The sequence below is a fragment of the Lathyrus oleraceus genome, chromosome 2 (genome assembly GCF_024323335.1).
Source record: "Lathyrus oleraceus cultivar Zhongwan6 chromosome 2, CAAS_Psat_ZW6_1.0, whole genome shotgun sequence".
Taxonomy (NCBI): Eukaryota; Viridiplantae; Streptophyta; class Magnoliopsida; order Fabales; family Fabaceae; genus Lathyrus; species Lathyrus oleraceus.
This window is the reverse complement of record NC_066580.1, coordinates 13,793,375-13,816,805: the sequence shown is the minus strand read 5'-3', so window position 1 is coordinate 13,816,805 and position 23,431 is coordinate 13,793,375. Positions and strand designations below refer to the sequence as shown.

General features: G+C 32.6%; 2 protein-coding genes across 2 annotated transcripts; one reads left to right on the top strand and one right to left on the bottom strand.

Moving 5' to 3' along the window:
• Positions 1–5,280: 5,280 nt before the first annotated feature.
• Positions 5,281–6,121, top strand: LOC127117668 (uncharacterized). The gene is made up of 2 exons (XM_051047756.1): positions 5,281–5,695; positions 5,810–6,121. Exons 1-2 carry the CDS (start codon positions 5,448–5,450, stop codon positions 5,934–5,936), a joined length of 375 nt encoding a protein of 124 aa, XP_050903713.1. The 5' UTR covers positions 5,281–5,447; the 3' UTR covers positions 5,937–6,121.
• A 143-nt stretch (positions 6,122–6,264) lies between these two features.
• Positions 6,265–12,938, bottom strand: LOC127117667 (uncharacterized). The gene is made up of 14 exons (XM_051047755.1): positions 12,607–12,938; positions 12,356–12,432; positions 11,653–11,856; positions 11,199–11,296; positions 10,727–10,920; positions 10,415–10,593; positions 9,336–9,680; positions 9,187–9,251; positions 8,645–8,693; positions 8,373–8,529; positions 7,329–7,413; positions 7,181–7,250; positions 6,877–7,017; positions 6,265–6,755 (listed from the first exon to the last, which is right to left on the bottom strand). Exons 1-14 carry the CDS (start codon positions 12,701–12,703, stop codon positions 6,435–6,437), a joined length of 2,082 nt encoding a protein of 693 aa, XP_050903712.1. The 5' UTR covers positions 12,704–12,938; the 3' UTR covers positions 6,265–6,434.
• Between the last annotated feature and the right edge of the window lie 10,493 nt (positions 12,939–23,431).

Below are 23,431 nucleotides of genomic sequence, written 5' to 3'. Positions count from 1 at the left end.
CAGATGGGATTCAGAGTGTGAAAAAAGTTTCTCCAAGTTAAAGGAAAATTTAATTACCATGCCTGTGGTGATAATTCCAGATCCTGGTAAATCACGTGAAGTGTTTTGTGATGCCTATAAGAAAGGGTTAGGAGGAGGTATGCTGCAAAACAGCCAAGTAGTGGCATATGTATCCCGACAACTAAAAACTCATGGAGAGAACTATTTGAAGCATGACCTTGAGTTACTGGTTGTTGTTTTTAACTTAAAGGTGTGGCGTTATTATTTGTACGGAGAACATTTTGAAATGTTTAATTATCATAAGATCTTGAAATACCAGTTTGATCAGAAAGGGCTGAACATGTGGTAGAGAAGATGAATGGAATACTTGAAGGACTTTCATTTTGAATTAAAGTACCATCTAGGTAAAGTGAATACAGTGGAAAATGCATTAAGTTGGAAAGAAATGCATAAAGCTATATTAATGATGTTAGAGTATGATTTGAGGGAAAGGATTCATCAGAGGCAATTGTGTAGATGAGGAGTTGCAACCAATATCAACTCAACCCGGTTTTACTCAGACCACAAATGGGATTCTTTTGTTTAACCAAAGAGTATGTGTTCCAAAAGATATAAAGTTGAAAAGGACAGGCTTAGAAGCATTGCATAAAAGTATGTTTACCATTCATTCGGATTCAACCAAAATGTATCAAGACCTGAGGAAGGATTGATGGTGGTTTGGTATGAAGAAGAGTATCGCCGAGTATGTAGTTGAATGTGTAGTATGTCAACAAGTGAAAATTGAGCACCAAATACCAGGTGGATTATTGCAACCATTATAAATCCCTGAGTGGAAACGGGGTAGTATTTCCATTGACTTTATTGTAGGATTACCGCGTATTCAAGGTGGTTACGACATAATTTGGGTAGATTAACTAAGTCAACTCACTTCCTAGTCGTGAAAACTATGTTAAAATCTATTCCTCTTGCAAGATTGTTTGTTGCGGAAATTGTGAGGTTGCATGGTATTCCCTATAGTATCGTATCTGATAGAGACCTGAAGTTTACTTCAAGATTTTGGGGAGCATTCCAACATGTTATGAGTTCAAATTTATGTTTGAGTATGTCTAATAATCCTTAAACGGGCGTTCATACCGAGAGGATGATTCAGACTTTGGAAGATATGCTTAGGGCGTGTGTGCTTAAAAGTGGAAGAAATTGGAAAGATCTTTTACCGTTAATTAAATTCGCATATAATAATAGTTATCATGTTAGCATTGGTATGACCCTATATGAAGCTCTTAATGGAAGGAGATTTTGAACACCTCTTTGTTCGGCGAAGGTTGGCGATAAAGGAATTTTAAGAACAACAATTATCTAAGACATCGCTGAAAAGATAAAGATTATCTAAGAGAAAATGAAGATGTATCAAGATCGTCAGAAGAGTTAGGCAGACAATAGACAGAGGCCATTGGAATTTGGAGAAGGTGAGCGTGTATTTTTTAAAGTTATTCCAAGATTGAAATTGAAAGGACCTTTCAATTCACAGAAGTTGAGTCCAAGGTATGTTGGGCCATATCAGATCATTGGAAGGATCAGTGAAATAATGTACTATTTAGCCTTACCACCCTCACTCTCCAGATTGCATGACGTGTTCCATGTATCTCAGGTTCGAAGATTCATTCCTAACTCTCTGCAGTCTATTCTTCGAAATAGTGTTGAGGTAGAAGCAAATCTTTTGTTCAAACCTCAACCCCATCAGATTATGGATCGTGAAACAAATATATAAAGTAACAAGTAGATTCCTCTTATCAAGGTTCTTTGGGAAGGATCGCACCCGGGTGAAGCTACTTGGGAGCTAGAGTCCGGGATACGAGAAGCTTATCCTTATCTATTCCAGGTAAATCTTTAAAATTCGAGGCATGACAACATAACTCGTACCCGCGGGTATCCACCCAAACCCGCCCCGAAGTTGACGAAAAAACCCCGCTTTGACTGAGTTTGGATTTTCACCGATTAAAAAATACGGGGACGGGTCGGATAATGGGGACATTAATACCTACCCCGGACCCACCCTTAAATTTGTCCCGTTTATTTTATTATGTACATTATTATTTAGTTTTTATAATTTAGAATATTAAATATGTGGTCAATGTTCTAATTTTTTTATTTGTATTAATTATTTAAAATATTTGAAATGTATATATGTAATTTTTTGAGATTGTTTTATTTTATTATTTGTAATATAATTTGATTTTGGAAAAAATAAACATTTCTATAAAAAAAATTGATTTTACTAAATGGATGGTGGCTAGGCGAGGATACCTTAACCCAACCATACCCGTTAGGAACGAGTTTGGGTTTTAATTATCCATCCCCGTTGGAGTTTGGGGCAGGGAACTATTATTGTTTGGGGATTCGGGTGTGAGTTTGGGGGAGGTAAAAATCGTCCCCGATCCTTGTTAGTTGAGACAAATTGAGTTCCTAAATGCTCTATTATTTGTTAGTTGGGACAAATAGGATAATTAGTGAACTCAGATGAGTCTAATTATTACTCAATTTCATTGAACTTTATTAACTTGTGAAAGAAATGTCATATTGGTAATATCTATAATTGGTCAATTGCTCACTAGAAGAGAAAAAGATAAAGAAAAAAAGAAAAGAGAAAGAGAAGAGAAAAAGAGGAAAATTTGGAAGAAGAGGAAGAAAGCTTGCATTAACAAGGATTTCAACTCAATCTCATCATATTTTTGTTTCAAGGTGGGTTCCTAGTTAGACATATCTTTGGTGGAGAAAATCCATGAAAAGGAAATTAGGGTTTGTGTGTTTTGTTATGAGCATGAAATTAGTGCTAATGTTTGAAGTTCTTATATTTTGCATGCTTGCTTGTGAAAATCTATGATAGTTGGTATTGGATTGTCTATCATGATATTATGTGTTATTGATTGATGCTTATTTCTCACTCTATTACGTTTTCTTACAAGTTATGTTTTGGCATTCTCGCTAGGCGAGGGAACTGCTCACTAAGTGAGCGTATCAGTTCCAATGCAGAAGATGTTCTGCAATTCTTGTTAGGCAAGGAAAAGTCTCGTTAAGCGAGACAAGCAGTTTTGAAGGAAAATGACATTTTAGATTCTCTTGCTTGAGGATTGTTGAGAGCTCGCTAAGCGAGATCTTGCATGGACGCCTCACATGAGCTCGTTAAGTGAGGAAGAGTGAATTTGCAGCTTTAGGCTTTCTACCTCGCCTCTCTTGGAACTCGCTTTGAGCTCGCTAAGCGAGGGTCCTGATGTTTTGAAAAGTACCTTGTTTCCCTATTTCCGCCATAAAATGGGAATCGTAACTCCGATTGATGCAATATCTGATGCATTGGAAAACTAGACTAATGATCTACCTTTTTGGTAAAGAGAAACCATGCTTGTGCTCCAATATTAATTGGATAATGGTAACGAACTTTATGTATGTTCCATGACTCATGTTATGATGTGTATGAATTAAATGATTAATGTAATGAGAAAGTTCCATGATGATGAGTGAGAGTAAACCCAGGGTTATAGTTAGGTGAATGGAATTAGAAACATGACTTAGGTTATGGTAAATAACTTAGGTTGCGATACTCGAATGTAAGAGGTGCCTAAGTGTGCATTCATGAACGAGTAGTCAATAGAGGTGAGTTACCCCATCTACGAGAATGGCGAAGGCATGAGTGGAAAACAATATCATAGTTGCGATTTAACTAGCTTGTATGGAAACACATTGTAATATTGTGATTGTGATAGAATCACATGGTATTTATGATATCAACCCATGGTGATTGTGATATGATTACATGGTGTTTGGTGATAAGATTCACACGGGATTAATGAACTAATTGTGTATTCGGGAATAACCCTTATTCGTGTGTATCCTGAGTTTGAGAGTCATATAGAGTAGTAACCAGAAAGACAAATGATTATTTGGTGGATATCGTGACTCGTGTCCATAGTCCGTAGATTCGGATCGACCTGGGAGAAGTATTCCATGCTATGGGAAAGCCTGTGAACCATGACCCTATTCCGTGGGTTCTGGTCGATCGGGGAGACATTCCTTGTTGTGGGGACAATCGTGACTCGTGTCTATAGTCCATGGATTCGGATCGGCTAGGGAGAAATTGTCCGAGGAAGTAGAGACCAGTGACTCATGTCCATAGTCCTAGACATAAGATCGGGCGAGGAAAGATATTTTGTTTTGCATTCCCGAATAACGATCTATTGAGTTTATGTGAACTCACGTTGTGTATTTTCCATACGAAACATAAACTCCCTTAGATGTTTAAGTCTTTGTTCTATTGTGTAAGTACGCACAAGTAAGACGAAGTTGAATGACTTAAGTTAAGAATCAATAAGAAATCGCTTTAAAGTTGAGTGAACCCATAAGATAAGGGAACTCACTGATATTATTATCTCACTCCACTATTATTATTGTTGTTTCAGGTAGTTTTGTTCAGGGTAAATGCAAGGATAAACTTGCTTGATGATGTTTTGGCGATCAAATTTTTTGAATTGTGATCTTCCGTTGTGGATAATGTGGACTCTGTCTTTAGATTCTAGTTTTGTTTAGGAACCTTTATATATATCATGTTTCCTTTATGTATATTATTTCTTTTGGACATGTATATATAACGTTGTCGGGATGATCTTTTGTGTATCAATATCAATTATAATATATATATATATATATATATATATATATATATATATATATATATATATATATATATATATATATATATATATATATATATGAGATTAATTGCTATGCACTGTCAGTGTAAAAAAAAATTACACCGTAAATACATCGCAATCATCCGTTTGTGTTATTTTACATGTGATTATAATAAAAGTCAAACTTCTCTAACATATCAATGGTTGTAATTAACTGACAGTGTAAAATATCTTTACACTGTCAGTGCATTTCAATTAAACTTTTATATATATATATATATATATATATATATATATATATATATATATAGAGAGAGAGAGAGAGAGAGAGAGAGATAGATAGAGAGATATAGAGAGAGACTAATAACATATTGTGGTTAATGATGATATTAGTTAATAACACAATCTAATATTTGTGTAACAAATAAATATTTGTATTTTTAAGAAAATATACTCTTTATTATAAAATAGTATATTTTGGGGGAAAAGAATTGTTTGTGGTTATTTGTAAACGGCGTATTATACGGTCTAAGTGTAAAATATTGTGTCAAGCACTACTGAATAATAATAGCATAGAACTGCTTATAAGAATCATACAAAAATAGAATAAGACCTTATGTGTAGCTGTAAGTAATGTAAGGATAACATCATCTTTACTAAAATATCCTCCTCCCAAACATTATCTCAAGCAAACTAGTTGAACACCCTGAACCAAAACTATCTTTCTGAAGATAAGTTTTCCACAGTGAAGAACTAGGCTTCACCATGACTTGCCTCCACCTCCACGCTTCATTGTTTCCCATGCATGCAAAACTCAAACAGCAGCAACAACATCATGTAGGGATGGAGCATACTACAAAACTACTCTGGGGTGAGCCAAGCATGACTAATCCACATTGCAAGAGCTTTTCTTCAGCAAGTTCATTGAGGACCAAGGCAATTCCAGATTTCATTGTTGTTGCTGCTACTTCTCCGCCCAAACCCCGTGACCCATCTACCTTTCTTCCAATAAGGTTCGGGTTTTTCTATCCCTTGTTTATGGTGTCACAGTTCATTAATTATAGAAGGTATAACAAGGTGAAAACTTTAAGTTGTTTTGTGCTCATGCTTTTGTTTATACATTGCAGTCTCCTGCTTGTATCAGTATACTTCATATCAAATTTCGTCGTGCCGGATATTCTTACCAAATATTTTGGATTCGATAAAGTGAATGAAGAGAAGAAGGTTGAGGTTGATGATGTAGAGGATGAGTAGACAGCACTACTGATATGAAGAAAAAATTGATTACTCTGTACCAAAGATGCTAGAGAACAACAACTCTGTAGTTGTATGAATTTGTCTCTGTATCTTTAGTTTGCATTAAGATAATAAAAGGAATGTGTGTTGTTCTAAACTTTGTAATGATTACAATCTTGTGAAACCAAAATGTTCTTGCACCATTGCTTCGGAGAGGCAGTCTTTAATGGACGTGTATCCGAAAGAGAACTTCATAATCACTAAGCCGCGACTATAAGGACTAGTCGGGTTGCCAGTGGGACACAAAAAAAGGGAAAGAATGCAACTAAAATAACACTTTAAAAAATGAAAAATATCCAATTTTGTCAGATTTAAACAAATAAAGACACAACATTCATTAAACTTTGTACAAAATTCACCAACCAAGTATTGGGAAAAAGAATAAAGAAACTTTACAGTTATATGCTTAAAAGGGGAGAGTAGGTGTATATATATACAGGGAGAAGATGAAATTTGTTAAACAATTGTCCAATCGGTTTCGAGAGGAGGATTCTCGGAAGGAGAAGGGCTTCCAGACCTAGGAGGCTTCTTTGAAAATAAAGATGACTTGTTTTCAAAGAAACTTGAGAAAGATTGTCGAGTTGACTTTTCTTCATCGTTTGTTTGATCTTTTGACGGGTTTTTTTTGGATACTTTATCTTTGCTGCTGAAGATAAGGCTAAGCCGCTTAAACCGGCTCTTTGGTTCATCAGTAACCGTATTTGATTCTTCTGTCTGTTTCATCATCTTCAATGCTTCTTCAGGATTCAGTAACATTGTCTCCAATGTGTCATATACCTAGGCAGGAATATGAGTTGTGACCATTAATATCTCAATGTTTTTATAAACTGAGTCTAATTAGAGAAATAATTTGATGCTATGTAAGTTTATATATCAGCCACTGTCAAAAAGTACCCACCTGGACAAGGTCATCAACTTTTTCACTCCATTTGTTGTTTTGGCAAGTAGCAACTATGTACTCCTTGCAGTCACTGAACAACTTTGAGAAATCCTTGCTACTGGACAGCATAGGTTCAGCAATCGCAAATCCTAAGCCAAGCTATACAATCAAGACAAAAGGTTATCGTTAGAAAAAAGCATAAGTGTAGGATAGAATCAATCAACAATAGTTATCAAATTTTCACAGTTACACCACTTAATACATTGTGAATCAATAAAACAAAAGAGTTATCTATATAACGGTCCAAAAAGAAAGAACTTACTAAAGAGACAAACAACTGTCCAAAAAGCTCTAAAGGATGGATGTCTTCAAATGCATTGAGTATGCCCTCTCTACAAACGAATGCAAAGTGAGATTCAAGGAATGATATTAGGGAAGAACATAAATACAAAAATTGATTATTTACTTACACTGCCAAATCCTCATCGAAGAGAGGTGCCTGCTTAACAGCTGGTACTGGTTTAGATGTTAGCCACAATTCACGCCACAAATTACCTATCATCAACATCTAATGAAATTCAGAAGAAAAAAAATCTGATATGGAATCAAAACAACTTAAGTGCTCAACAATGCCATGTTTCCTACAGGTTGTGCTACAATAAAACTAAGCAACAATCTAAATTCAGTTATCTGCATATGCTTTACCATATATGTTATATGATATTCAATTTAGGCAATATATATTTATATAGATGCCATAAAGATATAGACGTCACACATAAGAAGCAAAGACTTTCAAACCAATGGTTTGAACAATGCAGTTGGGAATACGAAACTCCAATATCAGTGACAAAACAACTTAGTGCTATGAGCTCCTGCTGTGGCAGAGGTCAGGAAAGAGGGGAGCCCATTGTGACTAAGTCTATTGTAGGTAACCCTACCTACTTGATATATGCAAGAGGTTGTTTCTACAACTCACAATTCAAATTTGTGACCTCTTAGTCACACGGCCAAAATTCCAACCATTACATCATAGTATCCCCTTTGAGATTACTAATTATAAGTTCAACATTAAAAATACCTTCCTCAGCCTAAATCCTCACAGTTCTAAAGCCTATATCCTCGCAGTTCTAAAGCCTAAAATACCTTCCTCAGACGTTCCAAAGCCTAAATCCTAGCAGTTAATCACAACAGATTTTCTGTCAGCCTGCATTAAACCACTCATGCTTTATATAGTGTATACTCCATGCTACCTTCCTAACAACTCACCAAATTACAACCGCTCTGTAGATCAAAGCCACAAAAAACTAAATGATGGCAAAATTTATAACCATAGAGCAAAAAATTTCTCAAGATTGGTGACAAGATACATTGAATAAACTATATTTGCTTCAAGCAAATAAAATCCACAATTCTATCAAATGCTGATGATCCAATAACAAAAATAAAAACAAGAAATTGTGTAGCAGCAGATTTTAAGCATCAATATAGGATAAAAAAGACCATTAGCAGACCTTCTTTTTGCATACGCCGGCTTAGCTGGCCTCTGATAGACAATGACTCGCCGCTGTCAAAAACATCACTGTCCTCAATACTAGCCTCATTGTCTGTCCAATCAGGAGGTGAGTGCCATCTTACAAAATCCTCCAAAATACATCCAGGATTCGCTGCCTAAAATATGATGAAAAACAGAACGAACGCAAGACACAAGATTAGGCATATTAAAATCTGTTAGAGCTTAGAAGCATTCATAATGGAAAGAAAAGTTTCCAAGGAAGAGTCTGACCTTGAAAGCCTGCATATCTGAGAGAAGTTGCGAGCAGCCAGCCCCAACACTGACCACAAAAAGTAAGTCGGTAATCAAGAAATGCATAGTTGATACATAAAATAAGGTATTACATAATGGATGCATATCTTGCAGTCAAATGAACCCAGCATTTGCAATACTAGTCACATGAGAAACAGACACACGGTCATCAATGAATTTCAAAATAACATTAGGTGAACATTATATTAACAAACTAGTTCGTTAATTCAATTTATATAAATTATTTTAAAGCAGATCTAAGTAAACACAGGCCATATATTTAGATTCCCAGACATTGGTACTGGAAGTAATAGATGTAAGTCATCAGGTGATAGGTTTAGATCATGTCAAACAATTCAAAAGGCACATTTAATCAAAAAGCAAGATGAGGTTGATGACTCAGTCAGAAGGTTTGTGACATAAAACAGTGAATTGGGATTTGTATAAGGAAAACATGAAAACAGATATATACTGTAAGGTAACAAACTGGGTCAAAGATGAATCTTAGTTGTTCTACAGACCTCCCAGTCCGTAGCACAAACTCCTCTGTTTCTCTGATTAAATCTTCTGTAAGCAAAGGTCCTTCCTACATCAAATGATCACAAATATCTCAAGTATAATAACAAGTTCAAATAGCAATTATAGAGAACAATAAATGAATATAGCAAACCTGGGTGACAGGAGAGTACACGGGCTCGCCAGTTTCCAACAATGTCAAATCACCAGACTGGCAATCAGCACCAAGTCGAAGAACACGCTCCCCGGTATTTAATCTAGCATATAAAACCGGGCCTGCAGGAGCTCCATCATCATCATTGGCTGATTCTTTAATGTTTGAACTAGCTTGCATCATCATAGATTCTAGAGATTCAGTCGCAATGATACGGAGCCTCTTCCGAGAAATACAACAATTAATTACTTGAAATTGTTGATACAGAAGACATGTTTTCAGATCTGGAATCTCGTTCTGGGGGACTCCAGGTAAATATTGTTCTTCAGACCAAAATTTTCTCAGCTGCATCAATAAATAAATAAATATTCTGCTTCAGCCATTACTAAAGAAAGAAACTTAAGGAGTAGCATTAACAGTCAAAGTTAAGTTCAAGTTACAAATTCTAGACCAGAGTTGACATAGTATTTATATCTTTTCTTTTCTTTTCTTTCAAGGACGAGCAGATTTGAAGAGGAAAGAAGTAAGGCAAACAACTTTACAGGATCAATCAAGACTCATGTGATTGAGGTGTATTCAGAGCATTTCTAAGTTTCCAATAAAGCAGAATATGAATAGTTTGCTGCTTTTCCTTCACTTTTTTTTATTTAATTGCTAAGGGGAGAAAGGAAGTAACTGGATACAGATTTATTAAACCAGGATTAAAAAAAACATATAACAAGAACAATAGCCAAAAACATAATGGGAAAAGAAAAACCACACCACCACTAGAACAAAATAAAAAAGATCACTAACTTCTACAATAAGTACCAAAAAAAGGAGGAAAAGAATAAATAAACTTAATATGGTGATCTAATATGAAGATATTAATTGTCCAAATCATGTCATCTAATATGAAGATATTAATCTTGTAATAACGATGCACTCTAAGATTGTAAGTCGTTAAACAAGAGTTATTTGATAGAAATATATGTCAAAGAAAGTGTGATCAAAAACATATATCAAAACTAGATTCCTAGATTAACAATTTGGTATTTATATGATATCATAACTAAAAATTATTTTTGCGTTAAACATACTTCAGCAACAACCCTGAACCAGAAGAGAGCCATTTTTCGGAGGGTCTTGTAGTTTCCAATAACTTCAGCCAACTTTATGACAAGAGTTTCAGGAGGAGCACCGTGAATATCTCTTGGCAAAGATGTTATGTCATTTTCCTCTGAACTGGAATTGATCTTCCTTCTAAGGAAATCTCCCTCTGCGAATATCTTGCAAATATTACAATGAAAGTGAAAGATCATCACAGGAAAATACGTCAAAGGAAAAGTATAAGCATGAAAAGGTTGTTTGGCGCAATTACATTGTCACCAAGCCTCCTAAAATGCACATACCTGGATCAAAAAGAGAATTGACCAAATGCACAACTTTCTCATCGCTACTAAACTCAGAGGTAAGTTTATCCTCCTTTTCTCGCAACACTAAAGCCTTAACTGCAGAGAGACTTAAGCCTACCCTCTCTCTGGCAGGTGAAGAACTTCCTGATGAAGCTATAAAATCTTTCATGGACTTGGCCTTAGTTCCAGCCCTAGTCAAAAGGTCAAAATAATTTAAGGAAGAGGATAACATAATTGTATCATTGTACCATTGAGCTGAAAAAAATTCTGAACAACAGAAACAAGATTCTAATTTTGTTTGATTTATACAGACTGGCATTCAATAATTAAGTGCCTAATAGAATAGGATCATCTCTACCGCAGAAGTAGAACGTGACAACTTAGAAAAGAACTTTTGAGTAAGTAGTTCATGGTAAGTGGCAGGGAAAATGAGCAAGAAAAAGGCAAAAGAATTGCAAACAATACTTACTCGACAGCTATAGACAATTGCTTCAACACAGAGGATGGAGGAATGGGATCTTTAGTCGCAGCAGTTAGGCCTTCTACAGATGGCATTGCTTCAGAAGCCTAAATCAAAATTTTTACACACGAATCATTAAAACAACCCATTTGTATAATTAAATTAGCTAATCAATGAGAAAACCTCAGCTAAATCTTTAATCAAGTTATTGGAAAGATGAAATCAGCCATGAGATTCTTAACAAGCATACATTACAAATTCACCACAAGCATACCATGCATTCCTATCTTACATATTAATTTACTCAGTTTGACAAAAACTATTTTGAAAACAAAAATCATTCACATCCCACATTATCAAACTCCGCTAACATCACAGTATCCTAGCCTAGCTTATAGACTAAAATTATCAGTACATTATCAGAATCCAAACTCTTGAGTTAAAATGTTACATATTTTCTTACCTTTGCCTCAAGATCATTCTTCACATTCAGGATATACAAATTCTCATCATAAAATGGAATTGCCATGTTTGCATCCCCAGTTTTATCTGTATCTTCAGCTTCTTCTTTTCTCCCTATCCGAATGTTCTTAAACTTATCTTGCCAATCTTGCTTTATCCCTATATGCGGAGGTCTCCACTTTTTAGGCTTAGTTTCACTGCGAACCTGCAATAATAATATCCCATTACAAATATCAAATTTTCAACTAATTAACAATTACCACCCATTACATGGACAAAATGGTGCTTAACAAGTACCAAAAATATTATCCAATTCTAAATTTCGCTTTCTTTATTAACCTTCAATAAGAACCTAATAAAACAAACTAATACACTTTCATTTCATAATCCAAATCCAAATGCATTAACCCCAAACTGCAATAATATTATCCCACTACAAATATCAAATTTTCAAGTAATTAATAATTACCACCCATTACATAGAAAAATGGTGCTTAACAAGTACCAAAAACATTATCCAATTCTAATTTCCCTTTATTAACCTTCAATCAGAACCTAACAAAACAAACTAATACACTTTCATTTCATAATCCAAATCCAAATGCATTAACCCCAAAAAGTGCATACATTTTCATCATATTCAATGCAACAATATGAATAAGAAAAATACAGAACAAAAAAAAAAAAACTCCAATCGTAATTACCTTGCTATCTTTCTCGCTGCTTGGAGATTCAACTTCAGATTGCCTCGTCAAGCTATTAGGAGATTGTTTCTCTTGATCTTTTTCAACAATCAACAAGTCAATGACAATTCCCAAAACAAATATCTCAACAAAAAATTGAAACAAAATATCCCAAAAAAAGACCAAAAAAATTGAAAACAAAGCATATCCATTGAAAACGAAATAGAAAAAAGAGAAAAAAAGAAAAATCTATGATGTGGCGTGAAGAGAACCTCGATCCGATTTGAAGTCAAGGAGAACACGTTCCGCTTTCGCAGCAGCGGAATGAAAGGCTGTCCTCGCTTTTGAAACAAAAGTAGGTGATTCCATTCCCGATGGTGCGCGCGTTAAGGGAAAGAGTTAAGTGCTTAAATCACGGTGAAGAAGTGATTATTTTGGGACGTGGAAAATAATTGAATTATAGCTTAAAAAGTGATTTTAGTATTTGTAGTGTGTGGGAGAAGGAATAGATAGTAGAAGAAGTTGATGATGATGCTTCCTACAAGGTAGTGGAAGATCATGAACTCAGTGGTCTGCGCTGAAAAAATATTCCGAAAAATGGGAATAAAAAATTAATTAGTCATAATATATTTTTATTAAAGTTAATTAATACTATAGGTTATATTAATGTGAAAATATTATTTTGTTTGCCAAGTGTAATAAATTATAATGGCCGGCCTTTTTTATGTTTGTTACTCTAAATTCCCGGCGGACTCTCCTTTTTCCCTGAATCCAAAACATAGTATATAGTTGAAATTTGAAAAGAAGGAAATTCTGTTTTATTGGTAAATTCAAAGTTTTTAAATGAATAAAGAGTTTAATTGTTAAAAAATTTAAATAAAAACCGTGATTAACAATATAAAATTGTTTACATCAATTAATGCATAAATTTATACTCCATGGTTTCATATATATAAACAACTTTGTAAGAAAAATTCACTCTTTAAAAAATATATATAAATAAATTTAAAATTACATTTACATTCTTTTTAATTTGACTCATACTTTTTATTTTGAAAATAATTTAAAATGTAAAACAAAAATAGGGTATATTTGAAATTATGACATTGTTATAACTTATATAGACAGTTTTACTTCTATTTAAAATCATGAAGAAAAAAAAAATTGTCACTTATATTTGACACCAAAAAACTATTAAATTAGAATGAGAAGTTGCTATAATTAATTTTTTTAAGTAGTATCGAGTTATATAAATCTTAATTTTATTTAGTATAAAAAGATTGGAATTAAGACAATAATGATAAAATGAAAAGATTTATAGAAATGATAGATAAGACGTTGCTATTTAATTTTAGACGGTGAATATGTTGAAAAAATTTCAATAATTTTGTTTTATATTTTCTTTTCTTTTTTATAATTTTAACATTAAGATTTAAGATGAATTTTATTTTTTTTTAAAGATGTATCTTTTATTTTGCATTTTATTCCTCGCTACAAATATACATGTCTAATAAATACTTTAATATCAAATACTTAAATCATTAACTTGTGTGAATAAATTTTGTTAAGATGGTGTGAATAAATTTTGTTAAGATGGTGTGAACTACCTTGATGGAATAAGCGATCCTTTCATTTTAATCTTTTACGAATTTGTTCAATTGGATTTTGTGAAAATTATAATTCATAATTTTAGAGAAATTCTTTCATTAATTTTTAATGTTTATTTTTTTTTAAATTGTTTAATACTTAATACATATTTTTATTATTTAGTTTAATTTTTTTTAACTTGATACTTTGTTTTTCTGTCTTACTTTATAAGTTCATCTAACATAGTAATTGTATTTTTTGAAACAAAACTTGTATTATATTGACTTAAGCAATTTAACTATATTAAGTAAATTGATATAATCGATTTTCTCTTTTAAATATATATTAAAAATGATGAAATAGATGAAAACATTACAAAATATATATATAAATTATTCTATAAGGTTTGTAAAATTAATATATATTAAATTTATAAGTAATTAATTATTAAGTTAATAGATTTTTATATTTAGCGGGTGTTGAACTGATGACCTATAATGGATAAAAAGCTTTTTGAAAAATGAATGAGTTTTTAGATGTGACATACATATAAATTATGTGGCAAAACATAGATGACATGGTTGATGAGGTGTTGTCGCAAGAATCTCCGACTCTGATTTAATATATTATAATAGATTATAATATTTTTGGAATGTTGTGTTAATGCTCAACCATCGACATGTCTCATATCAAATACTCGAAAAAACAGGACATCTGAAGAAGAAGAGGTGTGAAATTGTTTTCGTACTTTCACAATTAACAGCATAACTTAATTCATGTTAGTTCAGAATACCTCTTTTAAAGAGGTTGTCTTTTGAATCAATTTTGTTCTATAACATCAAAACCTTTGTTGGAATCTCTCTATGTCAAACTCTCGTGAGGCTTGAATTATAACTGATATTGATTGTGGTATCCAACATGAGAATTTTATATACATCTTTTGTTGAATATTGTTAAATGTTTCAATCCACTCAAATCCATTGACCTTCTTATGTGTCATTCAGCTATAACCCTTCAAATATGTTTAACAAGTCTCTCAAATCTTTGTAATCATTTGGATTTAAATCCCTAATTCAATTAAGACTTCACCTTCTCTCTTTATCTCCCCCACTGAATATTCAACAACTTTCATGTTTTAATCACTAGATAGTGCATACACATGAAAACTTTTTTAAAGTCCCTTTATCACTCGACTAAACACTCTAAAATATGTTTTGCTTACCTTTATAGATAATTTTTCGTAATCTTGTAGATAGACAATAACCATTAAAATCTCACACTCCATAGTCTATTTGATTCAGATCTAGAAAGGAGAAAAAGAGCAAGTATTATGCATTATGTCCAGATGGCGTTCGCCATTTACTCCGTTGTCACATCATTTAAAATATGGAAGGAATGGCGTTTTCCATTCCCCTAATGGCGTTCGCCATTATCGCGCAGTAACAGAAATGCGCTAGTGGACAGTTCTGAACCGTTTTTTTATCCACTATTTTTCCTTCACTTCCCATGCACGATCCAAGGGAGTTACCAGGTCTTAAAATCTCTTTAAATAGGATTGTGGGAGACTTTTGAAGGTATCCAAGTAGTGCGGGAGCGCTGCCGAAATCGCGTTTTAGAATTAAGCATAAATTACTTGTAAAAGTGACAATAACTCACATCGAGAGATTGTCACACCTGTTATATTTTATTTCTCATTGTACTCTTGGATCAAAGAACAAGCCTGTCGTTATTTTATTTTAAAGTTAATTCAAGTTCAAATTAATTCCAGTTTTATTTTACGCAATTTCATGTTCTTTTTACTGTTTTTGATATTTGCATATTTTATTGTTTCAATTACTTGTATGCCATGTTGCTCTTAATTTAGAATGTTTTAATCATGTTGTTTTCAAATAATATCATGTCTTGCTAATTTATTCTAAGTCTGGCGTATGAGGACCGCTGTTACCAGGGACGGAGGCATTCATTGGAGTATGTAGGCCTATGCCCCCACTATTATCCCACACATACATGCACTACTAATATGATTAATATTAGTATTAATATATAAATTAATATTACACAGTATTATAATTGATTTAATTTTTTAATATATAATTCAATATTAAAATAAATGCTAATTACAATTAAAATCAATGATAACATACTAGTATTTGGTGTCATAAAATTAATATTAAATTTTGTATTAAATATATTAAATGTTTATATTGAATTTTTAGTTAAATTTTATTAGATAATATGAAACATCTATTACTATGACATATAATTAATGGAGGTTCTTGGTACCTTTAGTTTTTGTTGGATAAATGTATTCTTAGTGTTATTTAATTTAAAATTTTAATTTTTTTAAAATTAAAATAATATGGCATTGTATATTTTAATTTGATTGAAGGAAGATATCAATATATTTAATATTAATTGATTTAAAATTTTAATTTTTTAAAATTAAAATAATATTAAAAAATGATGTGACATTGTATATTTTCATTGTAGAGTTAATTAATGACTCTTAAATCCAAATTAAGCTTTAGATCTTTTACTTGTGTATTTTTTATATTATTGTCATTACACTTAAAGACTAAAAAGCTATTATATTAATAATGATATTTATTTTTTAAAATAATATATACTTTACATTTAAAAATAATACATACTTTACACTTAGAGCCTAGCAGTCTCGTACTACTTAGAGTGTTGTCGTGCCTATGTTTCAGACATTGTGTTTAATCGTTTATTATGTGTGTTGGGTTATTGCTTTAGGACAAGCAACAATCTAAGTGTGGGGGAATTTGATAACGAGAAATCGTATCGTGTTTTTAGGCTCATTTCACATGCTATCCGTCTTTGTTTTATTGCATTTTATCGTCTTTTACTTTCGTTTTATGTGTTTTGCAGTTATTATCCGATATCATTGAAGTTTTGGAAGCCTCGCGCAAAAAGGAGCAAAATAGGAGCTAGAAAGGAGAAAAAAAGCAAGTATTATGCATTATGTCCAGACGGCGTTCGCCATTTACTCCGTTGCCACGTCATTTAAAATATGGAAGGAATGTCGTTCGCCATTCCCCTAATGGTGTTCGCCGTTATCGCGCAGTAACAGAACTGCGCTAGTTGGCAGTTCTGAATCGTTTTTTTATCCACTATTTTCCCTCCACTTTCCATGCACGATCCAAGGGAGTTACCAGGTCTCAAAAGCTCTATAAGTAGGATTGTGGGAGACTTTTGAAGGTATCCAAGTAGTGTGGGAGCGCTGCCGAAACCGCGTTTTAGAATTAAGCATAAATTACCTGTAAAAGTGACAATAACTCACATCGAGGGATTGTCACACATGTTCTATTTTATTTCTCACTGTATTATTGGATCAAAGAACAAGTCTGTCGTTATTTTATTTTCAAGTTAATTCAAGTTCAAGTTCAAATCAATTCCAATTTTATTTTACGCAATTTCAGGTTCTTTTTACTACTTTTGATATTTGCATGTTTTACTATTTCAATTACTTGTATGTCATGTTGCTCTTAATTTTGAATGTTTTAATCATGTTGTTTTCAAATAACATCATGTCTTGCTAATTTATTCCGAGTCTGGCGTATGAGGATTGTCGTTACCGACGGGACTCGGTAGAAATAATAGGTGCGAATTTATGATTTAACTATGTTATGCCTTTAGTTTCCAATTATATGTTTTATTATTTTGGCACGAGAGTGTGAGACAAGTTAAGGTTCAATCTGATAACGCGAGAGTGTGAGGAAGGAACCGGATAGTGGAAACTAGGCATCGATCCTAAAAACAACGAGAGCGCTTTAGGCATCATTTAGGATCTCATTTACTTTCAAAATACACTTTCTAATTAGAACGAGCGAGCGAGAGCAAAATCATATGGTTAGGAGGTCTGATCTTTGTCAATAGCGCGAGAGTGTGAGACGAGACCTTTAAGTCGATATTTTCTATATAACACAATAGAATCATATTTAGTGCTCAATTCTACCTAATCCCTTAGGTACGTGGAATCTATATTCCGGACTCATTTTCTATCATAACTTTCAAACCGTTAGAATTTAATATTCTCATTTCCATTCCTACCCTTATAATCTTTAGTCTTAGCTTTGCACTGCAACAATAGATAGCATTAGCTTAACCATTAGTCTATGTGAGTTTGATAATCTTTTAAAACTACACGATAGGATGTGCGCTTGCAGTCATAATCCGACAGACACTCGTCGCTCATCACACCCTCATCTCCCAACATGTATTTACATTGAATGATTCTCTGCCAGAGTATATTAGTGTCAGTTTTTAATCTCCAAATCCATTTTGCTAAGAGTTCTAAATTAAAATCCCTCAGATTTTTAATACCTAATTCAGCCTCATCGATATGTTTGCACACCTTATTCCAATTAGTCCAATTAATTTTTCTCTCAACCTCGTTTCCACCTCACAAGAATTGTTTAAATAAAGACTCTAGCATAAATAATATACCTGATTGGACCTTGAAAAAAGAAATAAAGTAGTTTGGTAATGATGAAATAATTGATTTAATAAGCACATCACAACCTCCAATTGAAAGTTGAGAATTACTCCAACTCGATAATCTAGACTTTACCAAGTCTATCACTGGTTTCCACGTGTCTTTTCTTCTCGAAATTATGTCAATAAGAAGCTCTAGATACTTGAACATGGAAACATCTATTACATATTCCATATAGTTCCAATCAAGCGATTTGTATGCCTTATCAATGTTTACCTTGAATAACATTGTATTTTTCCTTCTTATTCTAGCATCCTATATTATTTCATTTGTAATATGTCGTCTAGAATATACCTGGGCTCAATAAATGTATAATGAGATTCATTTATAAATTTTTCGATCACGTTTTTCAACCTATTATCCAAGATTTTTACAACACCTTATAAATACAACCAATAAAGGATATCGGTATGAAATTTGATATTTTCGTCGTATTTTTCTTCTTTAGAATTACACTACAAAGGACGCATTCAACCCCCACCTTCTTACCACCTTTCCATTTACTTAAAATCACGAGAATACCCACAAAGTTCTAAATTCATATCCTTCCAAAAGTCTTTATTAAATATGAAATTTATTATGACTGGTCTTAACCTCTTACTACTATCACACTCCCAAACCGTTTTTTAACAATTTTTTAATCTCTTCTTCTGTGAAGTCTCGAACAAGACTTTTTATCACGATTATGTAGTCTTTTAAAATTCATGTTAACAGAAATTGGTATATTCCCTTTTCCTATAAATTGACTTTAAAAATAATCAAATATCACATTGGCATCCTATTAAGCCAACTAAGTTGGTGGTTGTGCAGGGACAACCGATTGCAGGAGGGCATGATCAAAATCAAGACATTCTACTTATTCAAGTTTAAGAGAAGGGGTTTTAGATACTAGACGAAACAGAGTTTTCCATTTTCAATTCATTACAATCATTATGAACATGACTTTAAAAACAATTAAGTTACAAGTCAAATATTTCAAAAAAAACTAACGGTGGTGATTCACTAATAACTATACGAACAATCTCTCTCTTTCTCTCTCTCTCTCCCTCTCTCTCTCTCACACACACACACACACACATACACACACATACACATGCACGCGCACACACACACACAAACACACTAGCATGCGCACATACGCACACAAACGCAATGGGGTATTTGCGGTGTGTTTTGGATTGGTTTTGAGGTAAAATATCATTCAATCCAAATATAAAGTATATGGAATTTGGTTTGGTTTTGGATGACATCTTAAAAAAATATCATCTGAACTGATTCAATTTAATGTTATTTATATTGGATCGATTTTTGAATATACAATTTTATAAAAATAGAAGTTATAAATATTTGATAAAACAGTATACTTAATGCAAAATATAATATGTAATATATTAAGATTTTATATTACGAATTAAAATTTATCAATTATGTTTCAAGAATATAAAATAGTAACAAATGATTAAATTAAACTAATAAGTTGTATTAAAAAATTAAAAACCAACTAATAATAGATTAATATAATACATCATATTAAAAAAATGTATTAAAATGTACGCAAGCGAATTGATTCAGTCCAATTTTATTTTGAAAATCTAATTAAAAGATGCACAAAGCGATCTACAACAGATGGCTTGAAAGTTTGTTACAGCTAAGCAGTGGCTAAATATAGTTTTGTTGCAGAATTTGCATGGTTAAAATGTGACTAAATAGGACGGTGTGAGTTTTATCATTGTTGAACTATGACTAAATTAAGAGCTCAACTTATATATATATATATATATATATATATATATATATATATATATATATATATATATATATATATATATATATATATATATATATATATATATATATATATATATATATATATATATATATATATATATATATATATTGACATCAAAGTGTCGAATTTAACAACATGACACATTTATGTTTGTACCATTGAATTGAAATTTATTATCATATAGATTACACCTATAAAATTTCACATCAATCAAAAATAATTTGATACGTTAAAGAGGATGATAAAAGTTAACGGCTTTCATGAAGTTTTGTAAGATGTTCGTTTTTATGTATCTTGTTAATATAACAAATGATTTCCGATTGATATTAAATTTTATAGACATGGTCTATATGATAATAGTTTTCAATCCAATTGTAGATTTTGTTATACGAATATGCGATAAAGAGTTATTGGAGTTGTCATGTTACTAAGTTTGGCACATTGGTGTGAATGAAGTTTGAATTCAAAATGTATCAGAAAAATGACGTGTTTTGTTTTTATATAGTAGATTGGTTATATCATTTTGCTAATCTTTAGGCGTGCAATGCGGGGGATGCGTTTGATGGATCTTGGATTTAGATCACCTACATCCTGGACTAAGATAGAATACCTGCTCTGCAAGTAACATGGTGGATCAGTGTGCTCTCTAGGTCGTAGCTATTGGGCCTTATGGCAGACTCATAACAGTTGCCCCCAACCATATCCACTGCTATGTAGGGCGGGGTTTAATAGTGTTTTTCTTCTTCTACCAGTCATAGCCCTGTTCTTTAAAACCTTCACTCGTCTGAATCCAAGTTGACAAGACTTGTGCAAAAACGTCCAAATCAACCCTTGTTCTTGGAGTAAAAAACCTATAGGTTCTATCCTTGAATCCACCAAAGAAAACCTCAACCCAATTTGATTACACAATCCTAAATTAGACCTTATCAATCTATTATTTCCAATAAACAATAAAAAATGATTATGTGTAGTTGTTGAATGTGTCAAAAAATATTGAAGATGATGAAAATTCTTTGTATCTTTCAGGTTTCAATGCTATTAAAATATGCATGAATGCATATTCATATGTATGTGTATGTGTAGAAAAGAAATGAGTAAACAGATTTTTAGCCTAAATGCAATTTTTGAAAGTTAGTTCATAATGTATTGACTATAAACTTGAATGAGTCAATGCATAAGTTGAATGAGTCAATACGAGACCAAATAGAGTTGATACATTTGAGGAAGTAGACAAGTTGTAAAGAAAAAATTCCAGGATGAGTCAACTCCTAGCACGGGTGAGTCGACTCATTCGCTCAATGTATCGACCCATTTCTTGATTATAACGACCCATTAGAGGCAGTGGAAGATCTTTGAAAAACATCTTTCAGATTGAGTCGATACAAACAAGAATGAGTCGATCCATTTGCAGGATGTATCCTCTCATTTCTCATTTGTATCCACTCATTAGAGGTAGACCAAAATTCATTTAAATTCCAGAACGAATGTATCGACCCATACTTAACATGTATCGACCCATGCATGTCTTTTTGTGAAAAACTCATATTCTGGCATGTGATGACTTATGTAATCTAATCTTACATGTTCTATGATGATGATATGATGCATATTCAAGATTGTAAGATCCAAATACATAAAGATCTAAGCTGGCTAGTTTTGACATCATTCAAAATATATTAAAAGCATATTGCACTCACATCAACTTGGTGAATTCGTGTATTCTATTCAAAAAATGATTTGGACAAGTTTCAGCTTCCTTTGTAGAATGAGTTGTTCACTCTGGTGGTATCATCGCTATAGAACATCCTGATTTTAAATAAACCTGAACAAAACACATTGACTTAGAACCACCCAATACACATAATTCGATCAGTTGGATTTTAAGGTGAGACACTTCGAAATGGAAAAATAATTCCAATAAACCGTATATTGTCAAATCAATACACATCATATTATATGAACTTTATATAAGATTACCTATTTCAAGAAATCACATCCATTTTTTCTCTTGTGCAGGACCGCTAACACAAGGAATGAGAGATTCATGAATTGCATCGAAATGTTTTTTCCCGTATAACATTGTGTATGGTTCTTTATGCGCCTTTAACTATTTGATTAGTTATTGGTGGACAAATTTATGATTCTCCCCTCCTTTACTAAGCAAAGCAGAAACAACTTGATAACTGCAGTATGTATTTGTGCATAAAAACCAACATCTCTTCAATATATTTGATTTTTGGTAAATATGGTGTAGAAGATGATTTGCTAATGTGAGCACCTTTGAACAATTTTTTTGTTGAGATTTTGAAGTTGGAGAATCTGGAATGAATGTGTCAATATGATTAAAATAGGAAGATGTCACACTGTTGATTTGGCACTCGATGTTGGCTTAACCTTCTTAGGAGCACCCTTTATTTTTACCGGTTGCGATGGTGTTTTCAAATTTGTGGTTTATGGATAGGCAATATTCCACAATTTCTCTTTGATGTGGAGTTTCATGTTGTCATCGGCTTTTAAAAATCTCTCTTGAATCACTTCCCATTCGTCCAAGATAGATATATTCGATTTATCGTCCTTCATCACATCATCATCATCATCATCAAAGTGACGCCTTTTCCAGTGGGTGTAAACCTTATTCATTCATATTGGGCTATTAAGTTTCACCTTTTTTTTATAAATTAAACAGGTACATGGAATATTGTACGTCTTCCTAATTATACAACAATACTTTGAGCTATATGAACCTACTTTCACAACTCATTTGGCTTCGTGAAAAATAAAGTTAAATACTTCTCAAGATATATTGCCCACCAACTGTGAATAAAGATTGTTGTCTATGAATATATGTCCCCACACTATAATGTTGCGGCCAAGTGATGTATATATCTCATTATGCTAATTTTGGATCATTTGGTTCACAAAGTCCCAATCTCTATACAAATCACCTATTTCCCAACCAAATTTTCAATGTAGCATGAGCATATTCTACTAGGTTAGTTGTTATATTTCCAAAGTGTCTAACCTGATCGGTCAAAGCACAAACAATCTTCTCTTTTACCTGGTCTAAAATTGTACTTTCAACATATTTCAAGAAATCAAAATATTTCTCACACACCTTCCTAAAAAGTATAACAAAATTGACATATACCTCTTATGTAGAATAATTAGGCATTCATTATTATTTCCAGTATCACACTAACTT